The sequence below is a fragment of the Myotis nattereri genome (assembly GCF_964212035.1).
Source record: "Myotis nattereri genome assembly, chromosome: 4".
NCBI lineage: Eukaryota > Metazoa > Chordata > Mammalia > Chiroptera > Vespertilionidae > Myotis > Myotis nattereri.
The window spans coordinates 8,513,574-8,532,777 of record NC_138079.1 but is presented as its reverse complement, the minus strand read 5'-3'; the positions used below and the strand labels follow the sequence as shown (position 1 = coordinate 8,532,777).

Below are 19,204 nucleotides of genomic sequence, written 5' to 3'. Positions count from 1 at the left end.
GCTGCCTCCAGCACATCTCCTACTGGGGATGTGCCCGCAACCCAGGTACATGCCCTTGACCGGAATCGAACCCGGGACCCTTCAGTTCGCAGGCTGACGCTCTATCCACTGAGCCAAACCGGTTTTGGCATGAACCAAATTTTAAAAGATTCTGGGAGTTACAGAGAGGGGGAGTTTGTAGCATGAGGGAGTTCTTGGGGATGGTGAAAACTGTTCTGCATCTGATTATGATGGTGGTTACACCAGTTTCTACCCATGTTAAAACCTGTAGAGCTGTGCACCAAAAGAAAACGTTCAGTTTGAATGTCTGGTAGTTTAATAAAATGAATAACAAATGAAGAGAATTTAAAAGTGCAAAAAGGAAGTCTCTTTTCTTTCTCTTTCCCTAGCCTTCCAGCCTTCCTTTGTGGAAGGAACCACTGTTATCATTCAATTATGTATTCTCCCACTTAGTCACTCATACAGACATTCACGGGTAAATCAGGCAGAATGGCAGGAAGTTAAATTTGCTCAAGTATTTCCTGAGACTGCTAAGATTAGTGCTCTTAGAATATGTGTAAGTATGTAGTTAATCAAGCCAGGCACTAATCCATTGCAATGGTTTCTCCTACAGTTGGCAAACACGAATTGACTGGGCATAAAGTTGCTGTGAAGATACTCAATCGACAGAAGATTCGAAGCCTTGATGTGGTAGGAAAAATCCGCCGAGAAATTCAGAACCTCAAGCTTTTCAGGCATCCTCACATTATTAAACTGTAAGATCTGCTTCTGTTCCTAATATAATCCTGCCACTGTTTCGTCATTGTTGTTAACCTGATTAACACGCGGAGGGAGAAAGATGACTGACATTTCTTTGGTCTGTTCCTGAGGGGTTTGAAGTGTCTTCCTGTTCCTACGTTAACCTAGCCTCATTCAAGGTCACTTAAGCCTGTGTTCCTCTATTGCCCTTGTGCTTATCAGCAGTTACCTTCCTCATTCTTTCTTGTCTTCTGGATCAGTGCCCTTCGGATAGAATGTTCAGGGCCCTACTTGCTGCAGGACCAGCAATGAAATAATTTGCTAGTCCAAAACCTTAACCCCCAAATTTCCACGTGTCAGCCTCACTAGAGACATGCAGCAAATAGGGCTTCCCCCCCAATGCTGCTTACTTCTGATAAAACAAATGACAGAGAATAGAATATCAGGAACCCACTATTGCGAAAGGGCAGTAATGTGACCGCTGTTTTACAGTTGCCACTTGTAGGGGTGTTGGATCATTTGTTTACTGCTCAGCTCCATCCTACAGGCTGTAAGTTAAAGCTGCTTAGGCTTTTGTACTGAACTAGCTGACTCCAAATTGGTTTCCCTCTCACCTCTTCTCATTTGATGAGGCGCCCTGGGGTTCAGTGCTGTGCATATGCTGATGACCCCTAAACATCCCGTTCTGAAGCCTCTCCCAGACTCATGCCCACTGCCTGCTCTCCATCTCCATGTGGATATCCGAGCAGCCTGCGACACTCCCCGCGGCTGAAACAGAACTCGCTATCACTCTCCCCAACTTGTTCTTCCCACAGTTGTCCCCATCTCAGTGAATACCCAGTTCCTCCCGGTAGGAACTGTGGAGGTATCCTTCACCTCCCCCTTGCTCTCACTTCCTCCCATCCATCCCATTGCTTCCTTCCCAGCTCCTTCATCGCCATCAACCTGGGCTGTGCGCCCTTCATCTCGCTCATGGTCTGTGGCAGCAGCTCCTGCCTCCATTTCTACTGCGCACGGTCACTTCTTCACGTTGCTGCCACTGGTAACCTGTGAATAGGCCAGATCACATGACTACTCTGCTTGAAACTTTTGTCTTGGAGTAAATACCAAAGCTCTATCACGGCTTGTAAGGTTCTGTGTCCTCGGGCTTCCACTCACCTCTGTGACTCCATCCCATTTCTCTCTCCCAGCTCACTGTGCTCTCCTCCTGAGACATACTCCATCACCATCCTTGAACATGCCAGGCAGACTTCCACATAGGGGCCCTTTGCACTTGTTGCCCCCTCTGCCTGGTTCACCTCCTTCCTAGACAGTGGCACACTTCATCCCTCACTTCCATTAGGCTCTGCTCACATACTGCTTTCTCAGAGAGGCCTTCCTTGAACACTCCATATGAAAGGGTCCCCTCAGTTCGTTTTTTTCTTTCTCTTCAGAGCCTGTTCCACCACCTGAGATAATTAATGCTCATTTAGTTCATGCTTGTTGCCTGACTCCTAGGACATGAACCCCCCAGGAGGGCAGAGAAGTTTCGTTCCCTATAGTTTTCTCAGCTCCTAGCACAGTACCTGGACTATTATAGGTGCTTAATAACTATTGATTGAATGAATGAATATACATGTTTTAATATTGGTAGATAATGTTTTCTCTCACCAGGTACCAGGTCATCAGTACACCATCTGATATTTTCATGGTGATGGAGTATGTCTCAGGAGGAGAGCTATTTGATTATATCTGTAAAAATGGAAGGGTAAGCAGTTCTGATTTAATCATGTACCTGTTTGTAACTCTCCTTACCCCTTACCAGCTTCAGGACACTGTGTGGGAAGCGATTTTGTTAAGAGGTCTGTTTAATACCCATTTCCCTTAGTCATTTGTTTGTCCAGAATCAGATAGTGTTTAGAGCTAGTAAGGACCTTACGGACGGGTTTCTCAGCCTACTTACACAGATGTGGAAACTGAGACTCAGTTTATGTATTTGCTCAAGGTCACATGACTTATTAATGACAGAACTGGAAGGAGACCACAGAACTCATGATTCTCAGACAATGCTTTGGGGGCATACAGATACTTTTAATATATGTCGTAAAGTATTAATCCTTACAAAATATATTATTAAATCTAGGCCTTGCTAGTAAACCTAGCCATATTTAAATTGCATTCACTTTTCTGTTTCCGAAATCTGATGTGCCTGAAGTAGTAAGAACAGCTGCATGAAGGACTTAAGTAGACTTAGAGAATTTAGAGTTGGAAGGAGCTCCAGAAGACATTTTGAATAGTATCTTCAGTTACAGTTACAAAAACTGAACTCTGACCCCCTGCCCATACTTTTTCTCACATCCAGGTTGTTGGCATGCAAAAGTCTCTACTATAGGAGCCATATCTAGCACCGAGCATCCATTCCCCCCTCCTAATCTAAAGTTCTTTATGTCATTCACTTGTTCTCTATAGCACATGTTTATTTTCATCACACTCAACTCATTAACCAAGTTAATTTTCATTTGCCATTTCTTAACATGGTTCATGTAAATTTGAGGCATTCCACTTCTCTGTTCACTGTATCTCCCCACACCCCCTTTTCTGCCTACAATTATGGAAGTTGAATTGGCATCTTGTTTGCTTTTCTATTTCTTTGTCAGTTTGCTTAACATTATCGGAGTTTTCTTCTGTGTTTATCTGTTGCATATTAACATTTCAGTTGTCATCGTTTCTATTTCAAAGGTATTCCTTGTTTTCTGCAATTTTCTTTTCTATGAGTAGCCTTTTTCTTTCTCCACAGATGTAATACTCTTATCTGAAGATGACAAGTAGTTAAATTTTTTTCTTGTGTTCCCTGCATTGTTTCTGGACAGTCTGTGCGCCCTGCTCCCTGGTTTTTTAAAATTCACTTTATTGGTCTTTCTTTGTCTCTTGTGCATTGGCCCTTCCTTACTGGATGTCCACTCACTGAGAGTGAGGTACTAAAGGCCTGGCTTATGTGGGTGGAACTGACTGATGGGTGGGCCTCCGCACAGGTTGGTTAGGTAGGGACTTACCATTTTATTGGGGTTCACCAAAGGTCAGTAACAGCAAACAGCTTTCTTTGGATCAGATAGTCGCTCCAGAAAAACCTGCCCGTTTTCCCGAGGGCATCAGCTCAGCTGCCAGCACCTGGAAGCTGAAAGGGGAAGAGGCTGCAGGTGACACGAGTCAGTGTGTTGACTTTCACGTACTCCCCATGTTTTCCGTCTGGGGCCTCCGCCCTGCCTTGCTGTCCTTGAGGACAGAGCTGGGTCAGCCGTACTGAGAAGCAAATGGTGGGTCTGACTCCCTAGCAGAGGAGTTTAGGACTCCATTCTTCAGCCAATTGCTCTGTTTTTAGCCCACCTCTCACCTCCACCTTCAAAATTTCCCAGGACTCCCCGTTTCTGAGCCTTTCAGAGTCCTCTGTACAGACAAGTTATTGCTGGCTGCCGTGCCTACAGGCGTGGTTTCGGCCTCCTCTGGCTGGCGAAGCCTTTCTCACTTTCATCCACTCTCCAGCTGGGTGGCGCCTCTCCATTCCTGCTGTCTCTCCTCTGGTTCTCTTTGTCTTTATATGCAAATGTCCTTTCAGTAATATCTCAGGGAGCGGAGACCGAAGGTTCAGGCTGCCATGTGTGACTGGAAATATGCTTTGACCTTTCTGATCTTCCTTTGTAAATTTCCCCTCCTTCATCCTTTGTGCTGTATTTATTATTAATATAGTGTAATCTTCATTTTTTTGTAGCCTATCTAGTTATTTTACCTCTTATATTTTGTTTAATCAATTAAGTTTTCTTCTCTTTCACATTTAGAACACATTCTTTTTTCATTTAGTATATTTGATATGATTGCTTAAAAAAAACAAACCTACATTTCTTCTAGAAATAAAGGTGTTAGATGGCTAAACCATTAGCATTGTTTTTAGAGGGAAGGGTATCTCATAGTACTTTGAGAACTTCTTTAAAAAATATTTTTTTATTGATTTTAGAGGAATGGAGAGGGATAGAGAGATGGATGAGAGAGAAACATTGACTAGCTGTCTCCTGTATGCCCCACACTGGGGATTGAGCCCCAAACCTGGGCATTTACCCTGACCAGGAATCGAACCCTGACCTCCTGGTTCATAGGTCAACAATCAAGGACTGAGCCACACAGTCCAGTCATACTTGATAGTTTTAATTTTGCTTTCAAAAATATTATTATTTCATCTTTTCTCCCAGATAATCTATGCCATTTAAGGTATAAAAATCTCATTTTTAGAATGCTAATTTGTGACCTGTGTTAGAGAATTGCATATTAGAGTGCTTCACCTTAAGTATTAATAGCTTATTAGTTAAATACCCCATCTTGGGAGCAAGCATGTCAAAGTAATGATTATGAAAAAAAAACCAAAATAAGAAAATATGGAAAAATGGAAAGAGAATCTTTAAAAGAATATTTAAAAAAACATAGTTGCAGCAAAAGATAATCTTTTCAGTAAGTAAAGATAAATGCTTTTATATTTTATAAAATAAATGGAATTAAAGGTTTTCTTCTGTTAAAACGAAAACGTCTTTTATTTCAGGACATAAAGTGAGGTGATTGCTGGTTAATTCATTGACAATGCTGTAAATGTCACTCCCTCACATAGTCTGACATAGTATCCCCGTCACAGCATAACTGTGTCCTTGTCCTGCTTCATTTTTCTTCAAAGCACTATCACTCGTTTATTTTACTGTCTATTTTCTCAACTGTATTAGTCCCTCTGTTGCTACATAGCATTCAACAGTCATGAGGTTTTCAATAAATATTTGTTAAAGGAATGAAAGATGAAACGTTTTGAATTTATAGGAGAAAACATATCTAGTTTTTTTTTTTTTTAAATATATTTTATTGATTTTTTACAGAGAGGAAGGGAGAGAGAGAGTTAGAAACATCGATGAGAGAGAAACATCGATCAGCTCCCTCCTGCACATCTCCTACTGGGGATGTGCCCGCAACCCAGGTACATGCCCTTGACCGGAATCGAACCTGGGACCTTTCAGTCTGCAGGCCGACGCTCTATCCACTGAGCCAAACCGGTTTCGGCAAAACATATCTAGTTTTAGGCAGAAGTTGAAACTGTCTGAAATAGCTCATGAGATATAAAGGAAAGCAAGCTATAGCAATGGAGTTTTGAAAGTGGTCACTTTAGAAAGTTGAGTTATTGATTTGGGTTCCAAGATCCTCCTCGAATTTTTGTTTGTGCTGCATAGCTCTCCTCTGCATTTCAAAAGTATCTTATAAGTGAGGTCCATGCATTCATACAGTTATATAGATTGGAGAATTAATTTCTGTTGAAAGACACACCTTTAAGATGCCTCTCTACTCTTCTTAGCTGGATGAAAAAGAAAGCCGACGTCTGTTCCAACAAATCCTTTCTGGAGTGGACTATTGCCACAGGCACATGGTGGTCCACAGAGACCTGAAACCGGAAAACGTCCTGCTGGATGCACACATGAATGCCAAGATAGCTGATTTTGGTAAGGAGATTTTTACAGTTTCACGTTCATCACGTTCAATGAACATGGGTAGCATTCTTCAGATAACTCTTACTTTTATGTCCTCGACTGAGTATTCCAAAGTCATATATCTTCACCATTTTGTTCATGAGTATGCAAAAAGGAGGAGAGATCTAGGAATTTTCTTTTCTTAGCTTTATGTCTTTAAAATTGAGTTTTGTGACAGTAGGTAAGCAGTGGTAGTAGAGACATCATTTGAAGGAACCCATTATGTGTAAAGGAGAAGTTAGTGACATATTTCCCGTGTATTCCTTTAACCAATTATGGAGCAAGAGGTCGGAGACCGGGATGCAGTTGTTTAAACTTTGGAAGCCAGAAGATGGACTATATGAACAAAATTATTTAGGGGAAAAAAAGAGAAGATGTTTTAAATGACAGAAAAACAGTTTCAACTTGAGAAAAATGTAATTTCAGCCAGAAAATACAAATTTTGACAGATTATCAAAAATGAATTTAAGTTTCTTTTATTTCCTATAGAAATTGCTATTACCATTGTTAAGTCTAACAGAAAAATGAATCGAATACATTTTTGAGAAGATAGAGGGTCTTTCTGTAGTAAAACTATGAGGGAACTTCGATTTTCAAAATTATTATATTTTATTAAAGAATCAGAACAGGGATTAAAAGAAACTTTCAATTTTAATTCTTCTCTGTTCTACATTTTTTCTAGTAATTTCTGTACTAATAAAATTTAAACATGCCAAGTTTATTTTAGTAAGCACAGTGACTAATAGCTTAATACATGCTCATTAAATTGAAAAAATGCACTAACTTTAAATGTTAAAATAGATCACAAATTTTAGGGCATAGTGGCAAAATATTTGGGAATAGTAAAGACTAGGATTTTGTTGGAGTAAAGAATAAAATGGTGTATTACTTTAATGCAAACTCAATGGTATTGTTTAATGGAGTTTAGCTTTTATTTTTATCCTTGGGAAATCTTGAGTAGTGGATTTTGTGCATTTTCAGGTCTTTCAAACATGATGTCAGATGGTGAATTCTTAAGAACAAGTTGTGGCTCACCCAACTATGCTGCACCAGAAGTAATTTCAGGAAGGTAGTATTTGACGCTCCCTGCCCTCACTACATCTGTAATTGTCTTTTTCTCCTAGATTTTGTTAGTCTGTACGTAGTGCCTATAGTGTTTAATTTAGTGAAAGGATCGGAACTTAAGGCTTACTCTTTTCTTATCCAGAAAGTGTTCTGTTTTAAGAATAAAACATTGTAATTAAGGCCTCCATTTATAGAGGAGAATGTTGGTATGCAAAGTCAATGTTACATTAAAGTAATTAGATGAGAGTACTTAACATTTTTACTTCCTGGTGGTAGAAATTGGAGGTTTAAAACTAGTGAGTTTTAAAGGTAGGTAAGACCTTAAAAACTTGCTTAATACACAAATATCTAGTAGTTACAAGTGGCTTACTGTTTACTTAGATCAGGGGTGGGGAACCGTTTTTCTGCCAATGGCCATTTGGATAGTTATGATTCACATAATAGAAATTTATGTTGCTATGAAAAAAGCTCCTAGATTTATTGAACTTCAAGTCCGCCTGCAGTTGCCCTGGCAGGGGCAGCCCAAATGATTTCATGGGCCTTATAAGGTCTGTGGGCTGGATGTTTCCCACCCCTGATTTAGATGAAGAATTAAAATTGTAATGTGTAGCTTTAATTTTCCAAATAGATAGTATTTTGTAGTAGCTTAAGGTTTTATGATAAAGTGTCTTGGAGAATTGGACTCAAGTATTAATAAAATCTTCAGATTTCATTTATTTTGAATTGTCATAAAAAGTTTTTTAGAGACTGCAGTACTGTAAGAATGCTAACCTCTCAAATTACTAAGTTAATGTTTGAAACAATGGGAATCTTTGTAAGGTGCACCTTTTTGAATAGTTTAGATGACAGGGAAGTTTAATTTTTTTAAAAAGAGTAATTGTTCTTCACTGTATCACTGAAATTCAAAACAGAAGGTTGATTTTGTTTACTAGTTTTTATAGTTAACTTTTAAAAAATATATTTTTTTATTGATTTCAGAAAGGAAGGGAGAGAGAGAGAAACATCAGTGATGAGAAAGAATCATTGACTGGCTGCCTCCTGCATGCCCCACACTGGGGATTGAGCCTGCAGCCAGGGCACATGCCCTGACCAGGAATTGAACTGTGACCTCCTAGTTCATAGGTTGATACTCAATCACTGAGCCATGCTGGCTGGGCTATAGTTAACTTTTAAGAACTTTTATTCAAACCACTTGTCTTTGTTTGAATGTTTCAGATCCTGATTAATTTGTAATGCAGAAATATTGTAGTACTTTCTTCCTATTTTCATAGGATTGCTTGCCTAACCTGTTCAGAGAAATTATTTCTATAAAGTCATGGCTATGAATAAGGCATAAGTATCCTAATTTTAGATTTAGCAAGTTTTATCATTTTATATTAACTTAGTGTCCAAAATTCTTTAAAAAATTTCATTTGTGCTATCTAAATTCTTTTGGGAAGAAAATTTAGCATCTAGATACTGGGGGCAGGGTTAAATAAATACAAATAAATGTATTGTAATTATGCATATATGCAATGGGCCATGACTGAAGTCTGATTTTCCTAGTTTGCATAAGGGCTTTCTGTGAGATCTGGATGAATGGAAACTTTTACTTTCAAAACAGTGTTTATAGTGGGAAGAGATCAACCAAAGAACTTGTATGCATATATGCATAACCCATGAACACAGACAATAGGGTGGTGAAGGCCTGGGGTAGGGGCGTAGGGGCGGCTAGGAGAGGTCAGTGGGGGGGGGGGGGGGGGGGAAGGGGACATATGTAATACTTTCAACAATAAAGATTTAAAAAACAAAAACAGTGTTTACTGATCAGTTCAACAATTTCTTTGACCGATTTAAAGAAATCCTTTCTCCGAAGCCAGACTTTGCATGGGGCATCTGACCAGTCTGCAGCGAGGCTGGTCAGCTGGCCACAGTGCACTGCAAACAGAATCGTCTGTGAACCAGTTAGCGTGGCTTCCTTCCAGGCTCAGGCCCCTTTACCTTGAGGAGGTCTTGGGTTACTGGGGAGACTGGATGTAGAGTCCGTCACTAGAGAATATTCTCAGTTGATGCAAGATCATTTCCTCTTTCCTCTGTAACCAATTAACAGTGGTTTTAAATTCACTGATGATATATTTGCTCAAGGTTTGGGACTATTGGTTGAATCTCATGAGGGCCATAGATGGTAGTAAGAACAGAATTTTAGCTCTAGTCTGTAAATTAAAAAACAAACTTCTGACTTTTGTTTTCAAAGAAAGTATGGATAGAATTAGTACAAAATCTTAATATGTAGTATACAGCACTGATTACACAAACTATAATAATAAAAGCATAATATGCTAATTAGACCGGACAGCCAAACGACTTTCCCGACAACCTTCTGGATGAAGCTGGGGCTGCAAGGGCCAAACCCCTTGTGCGAATTTCGTGCGTTGGGCCTCTAGTCTATAATAATAAAAGCGTAATATGCTAATTAAACTGGACAGCCAAACGACCTGGACGAAGCTGTAGTGGTGGGGGCCTCGGCAAAGGAGGTTAGGGGCAAATAGGCCGGCAGGCAGTTAGGGGTGATTAGGCAGGCAGGCAGGCAGAATAGTTAGGAGCGATTAGGCAATTGGTTAGGGGTGATCAGGCAGGCAGGCAGGCAGAGTGGTTAGGGGCAATCAGGCAGGCAGGTGAGTGGTTAGGGGCATCAGACAGGCAGGAGAGTGGTTTGGGGTGATCAGGCAGGCAGGCGAGTGGTTAGGGGCGATGAGGCAGGGAGGTAGAGTAGTTAGGGGTGATCAGGCAAGCAGGCAGGTGAGTGGTTAGGGGCGAAGAGGCAGGAAGGCAGAGTAGTTAGGGGCGATCAGACAAGCAGGCAGGTGAGTGGTTAGGAGTCAGCGGTCCCGGATTGCGAGAGGGATGTCCAACTGCCAGTTTAAACCAGCAGTCAGACATCCCCTGAGGGGTCCTGAATTATGAGAGGGTGCAGGCTGGGCTTAGGGACCCCCTTCCTTCCTGCCCCCCCTGCACAAATTTCACGCACCAGGCCTCTAGTATTCTAATAATTATTTATGAACTATCCATACTTAACATTTTAAAAATATATATATATATTTTTATTGATTTCAGAGAGGAAGGGAGAGGGAGATAGAAACATCAACGATGAGAGAGAATCACTGATAGGCTGCCTCCTGCCCGCCTCATACTGGGGATCGAACTGTGATATCCTGGTTCATAGGTGGACACTCAACCACTGAGCCACGCCAGCTGGGCCGTACTTAACATTTTTGGTTAAATGACTGACTCTTAAGTTACTAACCCAGTGGGTGTTTCCTGTTGCAGACTGTATGCAGGTCCGGAGGTAGACATATGGAGCAGTGGGGTTATTCTCTATGCTTTGTTATGTGGAACCCTTCCATTCGACGATGACCACGTGCCAACCCTTTTTAAGAAGATATGTGATGGAATCTTTTATACCCCTCAGTATTTAAATCCTTCTGTGATCAGCCTATTGAAACATATGCTGCAGGTGGATCCCATGAAGAGGGCCACAATCAAAGATATCAGGTAATAAAGCAACTTGCACATTATCAGGTCTAATAGTGTCAATGATGTAAGGTAAGTGAAAGGAAAAGTTGCAGGACAATATTTACTGTTTTTATGTTAAAAAATAGCATATAGACACATTAATTTATTGTGTTACTTAAAAATACTGTGAGATTGGTAAGAGGGAGGATTTTCACTTTTTTAAAAATATATTTTTTATTGATATTTTACAGATAGGAAGGGAGAGGGATAGAGAGCTAGAAACATCGAAGAGAGAGAAACATTGATCAGCTGCCTCCTGCACATCCCCCACTGGGGATGTGCCCGCAACCAAGGTACATGCCCTCGGTTGGAATCGAACCTGGGACCCTTCAGTCCACAGGCTGATGCTCTATCCACTGAGCCAAACCAGTCAGGGCTATATTACTTTTTAAATAAAAAAAATAGCTAATGAAAAATAAAAGGACCCTAATAGGGTCCTTTTTGTAGTGCTTCTATGAGATTTTTCTATAGTATGCTTCATATTTGACATTTAAGTATTCTTATTAGGATTAAAACTTTTTAGTAGTTAATTTATGTGTAGTTATTTGAGTTCTGATCTCATGAATTATTCTTTTTCCTTTTGTTCATCTCAAGGAATAGAAACATTTTAGTATAATCCATGACATACTTTTTGAAGTGGTAGGTATTGAATCACATATGAAGTTACTATTTTGTAAGCACATAATCCATCAATATTGCCAGTTTCTTACAGTTTAACCTAATAGTTTAAGTAAGACAAAGGTGATGAGAGAGAAACATCCATGAGCTGCCTTCTGCACACCCCCTACTGGGGCTGTGCCTACAATGAAGGTACATGCCCTTGACTGGAATCGAACCTGGGACCCTTCAGTTCGACGCTCTATCCACTGAGCCAAACCAGTTAGGGCAATTTTCCTTGATAGATAGAATGAAAGGTGAGCCAGAAGAGGAAAATCTCAGTTTAAAAAAAAAAATGCTACAGTATAATATATATAAATGAATTTATATCCTAAATTCCCCAACTGTTACTTTCAGTCTCATCTCTACTAAAAATCCCTTCTCCTGGCCCTGCCTTTTTTCTCTCAGGGAACATGAATGGTTTAAACAGGACCTTCCAAAATATCTCTTTCCCGAGGATCCGTCATATAGTTCAACCATGATTGATGATGAAGCCCTGAAAGAAGTATGTGAGAAATTCGAATGCTCCGAAGAGGAGGTTCTCAGCTGCCTTTACAGCAGAAACCACCAGGACCCGCTGGCAGTCGCCTACCACCTCATCATCGATAACAGGAGGATAATGAATGAGGCCAAAGATTTCTACCTGGCGACGAGCCCACCAGACTCCTTTCTCGACGACCACCATCTGAGTCGGCCCCACCCTGAGAGAGTGCCCTTCTTGGTTGCTGAAACTCCAAGGGCACGCCACACCCTCGATGAATTAAACCCACAGAAATCCAAACACCAAGGTGTAAGGAAAGCAAAATGGCACTTGGGAATTAGAAGTCAAAGTCGGCCAAGTGACATCATGGCAGAAGTTTGTAGAGCAATTAAACAGCTGGATTATGAATGGAAGGTAGGAAAGGAAGAGCATTCTGATTATTGGCACATTTGGCAAACCTGTAGTGTTTCATAGACGAACTGCTTGTGACTTTGTTTTTGTCCATACCGTACGCCAGGTTGTGAACCCATATTATTTGCGCGTTCGAAGGAAGAATCCTGTGACAAGTACATACTCCAAAATGAGTCTACAGTTATACCAAGTGGATAGTAGAACGTATTTATTGGATTTCCGAAGTATTGATGGTATGTACATCCCAAAACACCATAGATGAAGTATTAGACCTATTACCTAACTTGGCTTTTTTGTCTTTGATTCTTTTGATGCGTCTTGAATTGTTCCTCGTAACTCAATAGAAAAAAAAAGTAATATGAGATTTTGTGCTTTTGTGATGTCAACATTTGTAAATCTTGGTATTCTTGTAGTCTTAGACTATATTGTCCTTTTAAGATTATGTTGTAGAATTCTTAAAGCCAGACGCAGTCTCATCCTAAAGCAATAGCTTCTGCCACATTTCTGTTTTTTGAAGTGGCTCATTTTGGTAAGATATTTTATTTAGAAATAATTGTTGACTTTTCTGTAAGTTTTATTAAATAATTTCTTACCTGATACTTAATAAAATTTTTACTTTTCACTTGAAGATTAGATAGTTCGTAGCTTTTAGAGTTGAGTGACAAGGCACTGTGAATAGATTTGATGAGTAGCTCCAGAGAACAAGGCATTATTGGCTGGGTCAGGTTTCTTGCAGGGCCCTTTAGAAATGTTTTGTAGGGATTTCTGGTTATTTTTCTCCTCGGAACCAGCCTTTTCCTCCATGCTTGACGCTACAGACATAATCAGAGATAGGCATCTTTTGTCATTTTTGTGAGAGTTACATGTTTCCAGTATCATTTACTTTTCAATAAGTGTGCTTAAATAATAGGTCACTTTTGTGTGAAATGCACTGTAGACGGATTCCTGAGACTAAAGCATTTTATGTCCATGGTAACTATCACAGTTAGCGAACAGTGACATTAACCTTCTACCTAGACTGTTGAACATTTCTAGTTACCAGCTATTATAAACAGTCACTGACAACCTGATAATCAAATCACTGAAATATTTAGAATTTTAGATTAGGTCTTTTAGTCGGTCATTAAATTAATGATCCTATTGCCCTGTAAGATCTTAAAGTACCTTCTTTAATTTTATTAAAGAAACGTTAATTATGTTGAGTATTGTTTTACTGTTTTAATAGTTTGAAAATGAAAATCTCTACTTAGAAAACACATCTCTGATTACCATTATGTATGGTTTGCCAGAATATCTCCTTTTCAAATATTTAGATTAGTTAACTTGAAGAAAATTGCAGAAAGCACATACTTGTTTTTTGTTGTTGGTTTTATTTTTAAATGGGAAAAAAATGTCTTAAATGCCAAGGTATATCTATGATGACTATAATACTATAGTAAATGTACAATAATCTTGACGTTGTTTGAAATTTACATTAACTCATATTTCCCAAGTGTATATGCTATTAAAACTAATTTACCTTATCTATTAAAAAACCTGTTGGAACACATTTGACTCATAATTCAGGTAAATATTCTTTCTCTACTCCATCATTATAAAATGGTATAGCTGTATATATAAAAATTCTCTCATAAACAAAGCCTATAATTAGGTAAATGTTTATGGCAATTCTTTATTTGCCAAATTAATTAAGATGTGTTGCTATTTTTCTTCATCTAAGATTGTATGGAATATAGTCAGGTGAGACAACTCACCTCTGAATTCTTTTGTCTTTAAACACTCATAGAGATAGTGTCTACATAGTATCAGAAAGACACAGATTTGAGCTGTGATATGCTGTCCAAGCTTTTCTGCTTATCTTTATGTCCAAAGAGTGCTTATCTGTTAACACTAAATCAGTCAGAGATATGGAGTGGGTTTTACTTTTCTCACTGTTTTTGGATCAAATTCTCAACTTTTGCACCTGGTTTACCAATGCACTGACCATTTATTGTTTTTGTATTGTGTTCCCAACTTCGTTTTTTTCCTGCTTTTGTTCATTGTTGCTCTTTTATGAGATCTTAGATCAGATATGAAGAGAAAATGGGTGAGTGGAAAACACTGAGATGAGAGTTAGGAGACCTGGATTCTAGATTTACTTCCCTGTTCATTGGTTACCAGTGGCAAGTCAGTTAACTTCTGGGGGTTTGTTTTCATATTGATGAAACAAAGAGTTGGATGAGATATCTTCCAAAAGTACATTATTCTATGATTTCATTATGGAGGGATTAAGTTCTGTTGCTAAGGAATGATATTCATTAAGCCTCAAGTTATTAGTTTATTGGGCTCTTATTCTTGGATTGCAAGATTTGATGAGTAGCTACATACTGTACCTAATCTTTTTTTTCTTTCATTTTATTTAATTTTTTTTATTTATTTACTTACTTACTTATTTTGTGCCCAATCTTGATGAGCCATCAGGAGAATGCATGCTATGTGTAAAAAAGGTGAGTAATTTAATACGGATGCTTTGCTTCTGTTTGAGAAGGGATTCAAAATAGACATGCTCTTGATAGCTGGTCAATGATTGCACTCAAAAAAGAGAGTGAAATACTATTGAAATGTGGGTGTGTGCAATGGATTCTAATAAGTTGAATTGTATTTTGCCCAGATGAAATTATGGAAGCCAAATCAGGGACTGCGACGCCACAGAGATCGGGGTCAGTTAGCAACTATCGATCTTGCCAAAGGAGTGATTCGGATGCGGAGGCTCAAGGAAAATGCGCAGAAGCTTCTCTTACCTCATCTGTGACCTCACTTGACTCTTCTCCTGTTGACTTAACTCCAAGACCTGGAAGTCACACAATAGAATTTTTTGAGATGTGTGCGAATTTAATTAAAATTCTTGCACAATAAACCTAAAACTTTGCTTATTTCTCTGATAGCAATAAGCATGCATAATAAATTATAGCCAAATGCTTCCATTTATAATCAAGTTATACATAATTATAACTGAGGATTAGCCTTTTGGAATGCATTTTGCACAGGGATTGGAACCTGATTTAGTTTAAAAGCCTAATGTGCAAAATTGAATTAAGGTAATTTTGTTCCCTGTTTCAGTAGGCATATAGCATCATAAAATATACACAATGAATTATAGGTCTCTCAGGCTCACTTGATTTTTGGCTCTTTTATATTTAGTGTACACAGGGCTTTGTAGAATATTAATTTACCATAAAGGCCTTCATTTGTTATTACATGTTGTGTTATATATTTGCTTCATAAATTTATTCAATAAATACTTGCCTAGAATCCCCAGAGAACTTTATGGGTGATTTTGTTTTCTGGGCTCCTGAACTTCTTAGGTAGCAAGTATCTTCCAACAGTAGGGAGAGCATGGAGGACTCTTCCATATTCCCGCCCCCCCCCCCCCCTTAATATTCTATAGTATTTGGTGAGTCACATCAAAGATTAGACACATGCAAGTTTTCTCTTTAGTTTGGTTAAGTCCAGAAACACATACAGAACTAACATTTAAATTTCTAGGCACCGAGTTTAATTTTAACAATTTGTCCCTATATTCTGTACATAAATTGCTCTTTTTGTCGCAAGAGCTGAGTTGCATATACTGTGAATACATCATGTTGTTTTTGCCAATCTTACCTGTTCCTTTGCTCCTCCTGTCAGTATTGAATGTATGCAAACACTTCTTGTTGTTCGATCATATATCTTTTAAATTGATTCACTGCACAGAAAGAACACCTCTTACAAACTATTTAAAGGTTCAGATGTGACTTTTGCTTCCAGATTGCATTATAAACATTTATACATGTGTGTCTACCACTTGGATTCAACACTTGTTAACATGTTGCCATATTTGCTTTATACTTGTGTACATGGATATAGTTATACATATATTTTTGTATATATGATATGCTCTTCCCTGAACCATTTGGATATTGTAGACCTACCCATTACCCCTCAACACTTCAAGCATGTTCTAAAAATATTTAAAAAATATTTTAAACCATAATCCTGTTACAAAAACAATTCCCTAATGTAATTTAATCATGCATATTTAGATTTTCCCAGTTCTCCAAATTTCTTTTATAGCTGGTTATTTCAAACCAGATCCAATTAAAGTTTACACATTGCATTTGGTAATGTCCTCTTAGGTATAACACTATTTTAGTAAAATACGGAAATAATTGGATACTTCTAAATGGTCACATTTGATTTGCTTTTTAATTACTTTTAAAAAGGTAGTATTATGGGAACCGCCTAAAGATGCTTAATCTTCCTAAGATTTCTGATTTATAGTCTTTTTCTTGCTCTTAGCAATAGCTTTACATTACAAGTATAAATGAAGATTTAAAGTCACCTCAGATAAAATTGCTATCATGTGTATGCTAATAAAAAATAAAAGTATTACTCATATTCGCCTTATACAATTTTAACTTCAAGAAATGGATATTTTTTTGCTGTTAATCATTTTTCCATTGTAAAAGCTCTCCCCCCACCCCCTCGTTTAAGACTGTTAATGTAGGGTTTGTTGTTTTGTGTGTGTGTGTTTTTTTGCAAATACAGTGAGCACCTGTGTAATTGGACAGTAACGTACTCAGATGTCATGGTAGCTTGCATAGTACTGTCGTTGATTTGCCTCCAGCACCCCTAGAAACATGCACTGAATCCAAAAGAAAAATCTGGGCTTCTTCTTGTCCAGGGCTTGTTCTATTCAATTTAGAATCTGAAAGCTGTATAAAATAGTAGGAGTTCCATTTAGGTATAAGTTCAAAACTATATTTTAAATTGTACGTGGCCCTCTGTTTAGAAGATACTGATTTACTATGTAGGCTCTCTAAATGCAGCATTGTTCCTGATGTTAAGAACAGAGACTATTTTTAAAGTTACACATCTGTATATAGAACTAAGACATTGCTGTAATGTCTCTGTAAGCTGTTATGGGGCAGGGGAGGTGGGGGAAACAAAAGGAGGAACCAATTAAATAGGACCTTCTAAAAGTTGTTACTTTTGTAAACTTTGCTTCTTTTTAAGTTATTGTGATTCCTTTTAGTTACTGAGTTTTATTTTGAAGATATTTAAATCTTGCACTTGTACAAATAGTATGATAAATGCATAGACTATTGCAGTAAGTTCTTTTTTAAGCTGGGACATTTGAAATGACAGCTTTTCGTTGAGTATGTAAAGGTTGCATCAGAATTTTCACGAATTTATTGTAGTTTGCAAATTCTTACTAATTGAAAATGTAAAAGAGTCAATGCAAATTATTTTTTATCTTTTTTTATCTTCAGCAATTTATATTTTTTTGTGATTTTATGCAACCATATTTTTACTTTGTTTTGACAACTGAAAGATGTATAAGGTTTTTTGCCAGAAATGTACTATATACATAGTTTTAAATATAACAGATTTTACTGATATGTAAAAATTTTGCCATTAAAATAAATGATTTCTCACCGAGAGGAACTTTTCTACCACGTCGGGGGATATGGGAGCTTAATGTATCATATCTAATTTAAAATAATTTCACTGAAATAAAATTCATTGCTTTTACTTTGATTATATATTCTCTTGAGATGCTTTTATAGTTTTTTTCACAGTTTTAAATGATTTTATACAAAAAGTCCTGCCCTCTCTTACCCCTGCCCCACCCTTTTGGACCTTGTAGTGATAACATTCACATTGAATACCTGCTTGCTGGACTGTGGCCATGCGTAGAACTTTATGCATTTATGCTGACTGGCACCTCTGGAATGAAAGAAAAATATGCATTATTTAAATTTTTTCCCCTTAAACTCCTATTGCCCACCTCCACAGTAGAAATCTCTTTTTCATTGTGAGTTCTGGCCAGGTGAATGAAATTCCACACACAACATAATAGTAGTACAGTATACATCAGTCTTCATGGTGCAATATTCTGAGACACGTTCATGTTTGTTTTGAATGGAGTATATTTAAGTATAAAATTTAAAATGCTTTGATTTAGAAATGGGTAATAAAAACCCATCGTTTTTCATGTTTTACAATGTGTTTAACTTTTATAGCCTCTGGGAAAACGAAATGGGGAAAAACCCACTTTTTTTTTTTTTATATAGCTGACCATCTGCACCTCCCTTTTAAAAACAATGTACCTAAATATAATTGCAGTGCTTGGACAAACATTAACTTTTGTCTCAACTCTAGAGAGATGTCAGGGCATAAGTCCAGGCGGGTTTGAGAGAACATTGATTAAAGCCGGGAACGGTGACACAGGAAGGAATTAGGGTAGAAGCAGCAACAGGGGGAAAGTTACAGGGAAGAAGCTAGCCGAGAGGGGCTGCTGTGAGCTCTCCAGGAAGTGGGAGAAAAAGGGGGCATTGGAGACAGCACCAGGGGGTGAGCTTGGAATGAGCTTCCGCTGCCCACTGCTCCCCTGGTTGCAAGTCTCCTGGGGACCCCTAGAGTTTCTCTCTAGAAAGAAATTAAAAGTTCATGCCCTGGGAGGGGCGGGGGTGTGCTTCTATAGCGAGTGAGCCCTCACTGAGCCTTTGTCCCGAGGGCTTTTATTCCCCCCCCCCCTTTTCTTTTCTGCAGGTGAAAATCTCAGGGGAGGGTTTCAGTAAAATAGTCATCCGGCTTCCAGGTGCGTTTTAAATATGATGATGGATCAAAATGAGTGTGCACTGGAGTTATTCTTTGGTCTGTCTTACTTTTACCTTAGGTCTGTCTGGCTTTAACGGGGTTTTTGTTCTGTGTTCCCTGACTTCACCTGTCTCTGGGGTAGGGGGTCCAG

At 38.5% G+C, this 19,204-nt stretch overlaps 1 protein-coding gene and 1 long non-coding RNA gene across 3 annotated transcripts in view; one reads left to right on the top strand and one right to left on the bottom strand.

Annotated features, from left to right (window-relative positions):
- Positions 1-15,723, top strand: part of PRKAA1 (protein kinase AMP-activated catalytic subunit alpha 1) — a gene marked incomplete at its 5' end in the record, with an annotated part of 29,309 nt that extends 13,586 nt beyond the window's left edge. Inside the window, 8 exons of one of the 2 annotated variants that reach the window (XM_081089591.1) lie at positions 614-755; positions 2,392-2,485; positions 6,095-6,239; positions 7,248-7,335; positions 10,638-10,862; positions 11,949-12,435; positions 12,539-12,665; positions 15,083-15,723. In XM_081089591.1, coding sequence (XP_080945717.1) covers positions 614-755; positions 2,392-2,485; positions 6,095-6,239; positions 7,248-7,335; positions 10,638-10,862; positions 11,949-12,435; positions 12,539-12,665; positions 15,083-15,327 — 1,553 coding nt within the window. In that variant the 3' untranslated portion in view covers positions 15,328-15,723. The remainder of the gene's footprint in view (positions 1-613; positions 756-2,391; positions 2,486-6,094; positions 6,240-7,247; positions 7,336-10,637; positions 10,863-11,948; positions 12,436-12,538; positions 12,666-15,082) is intronic. The other variant, XM_081089592.1, reaches the window with a different exon arrangement.
- LOC308518009 lies at positions 12,625-16,440 on the bottom strand. Its single transcript, XR_013995918.1, has 3 exons — positions 16,075-16,440; positions 15,213-15,262; positions 12,625-13,244 (listed from the first exon to the last, which is right to left on the bottom strand). It is a non-coding gene; the product is annotated as an uncharacterized lncRNA (long non-coding RNA).
- Positions 16,441-19,204: the final 2,764 nt, after the last annotated feature.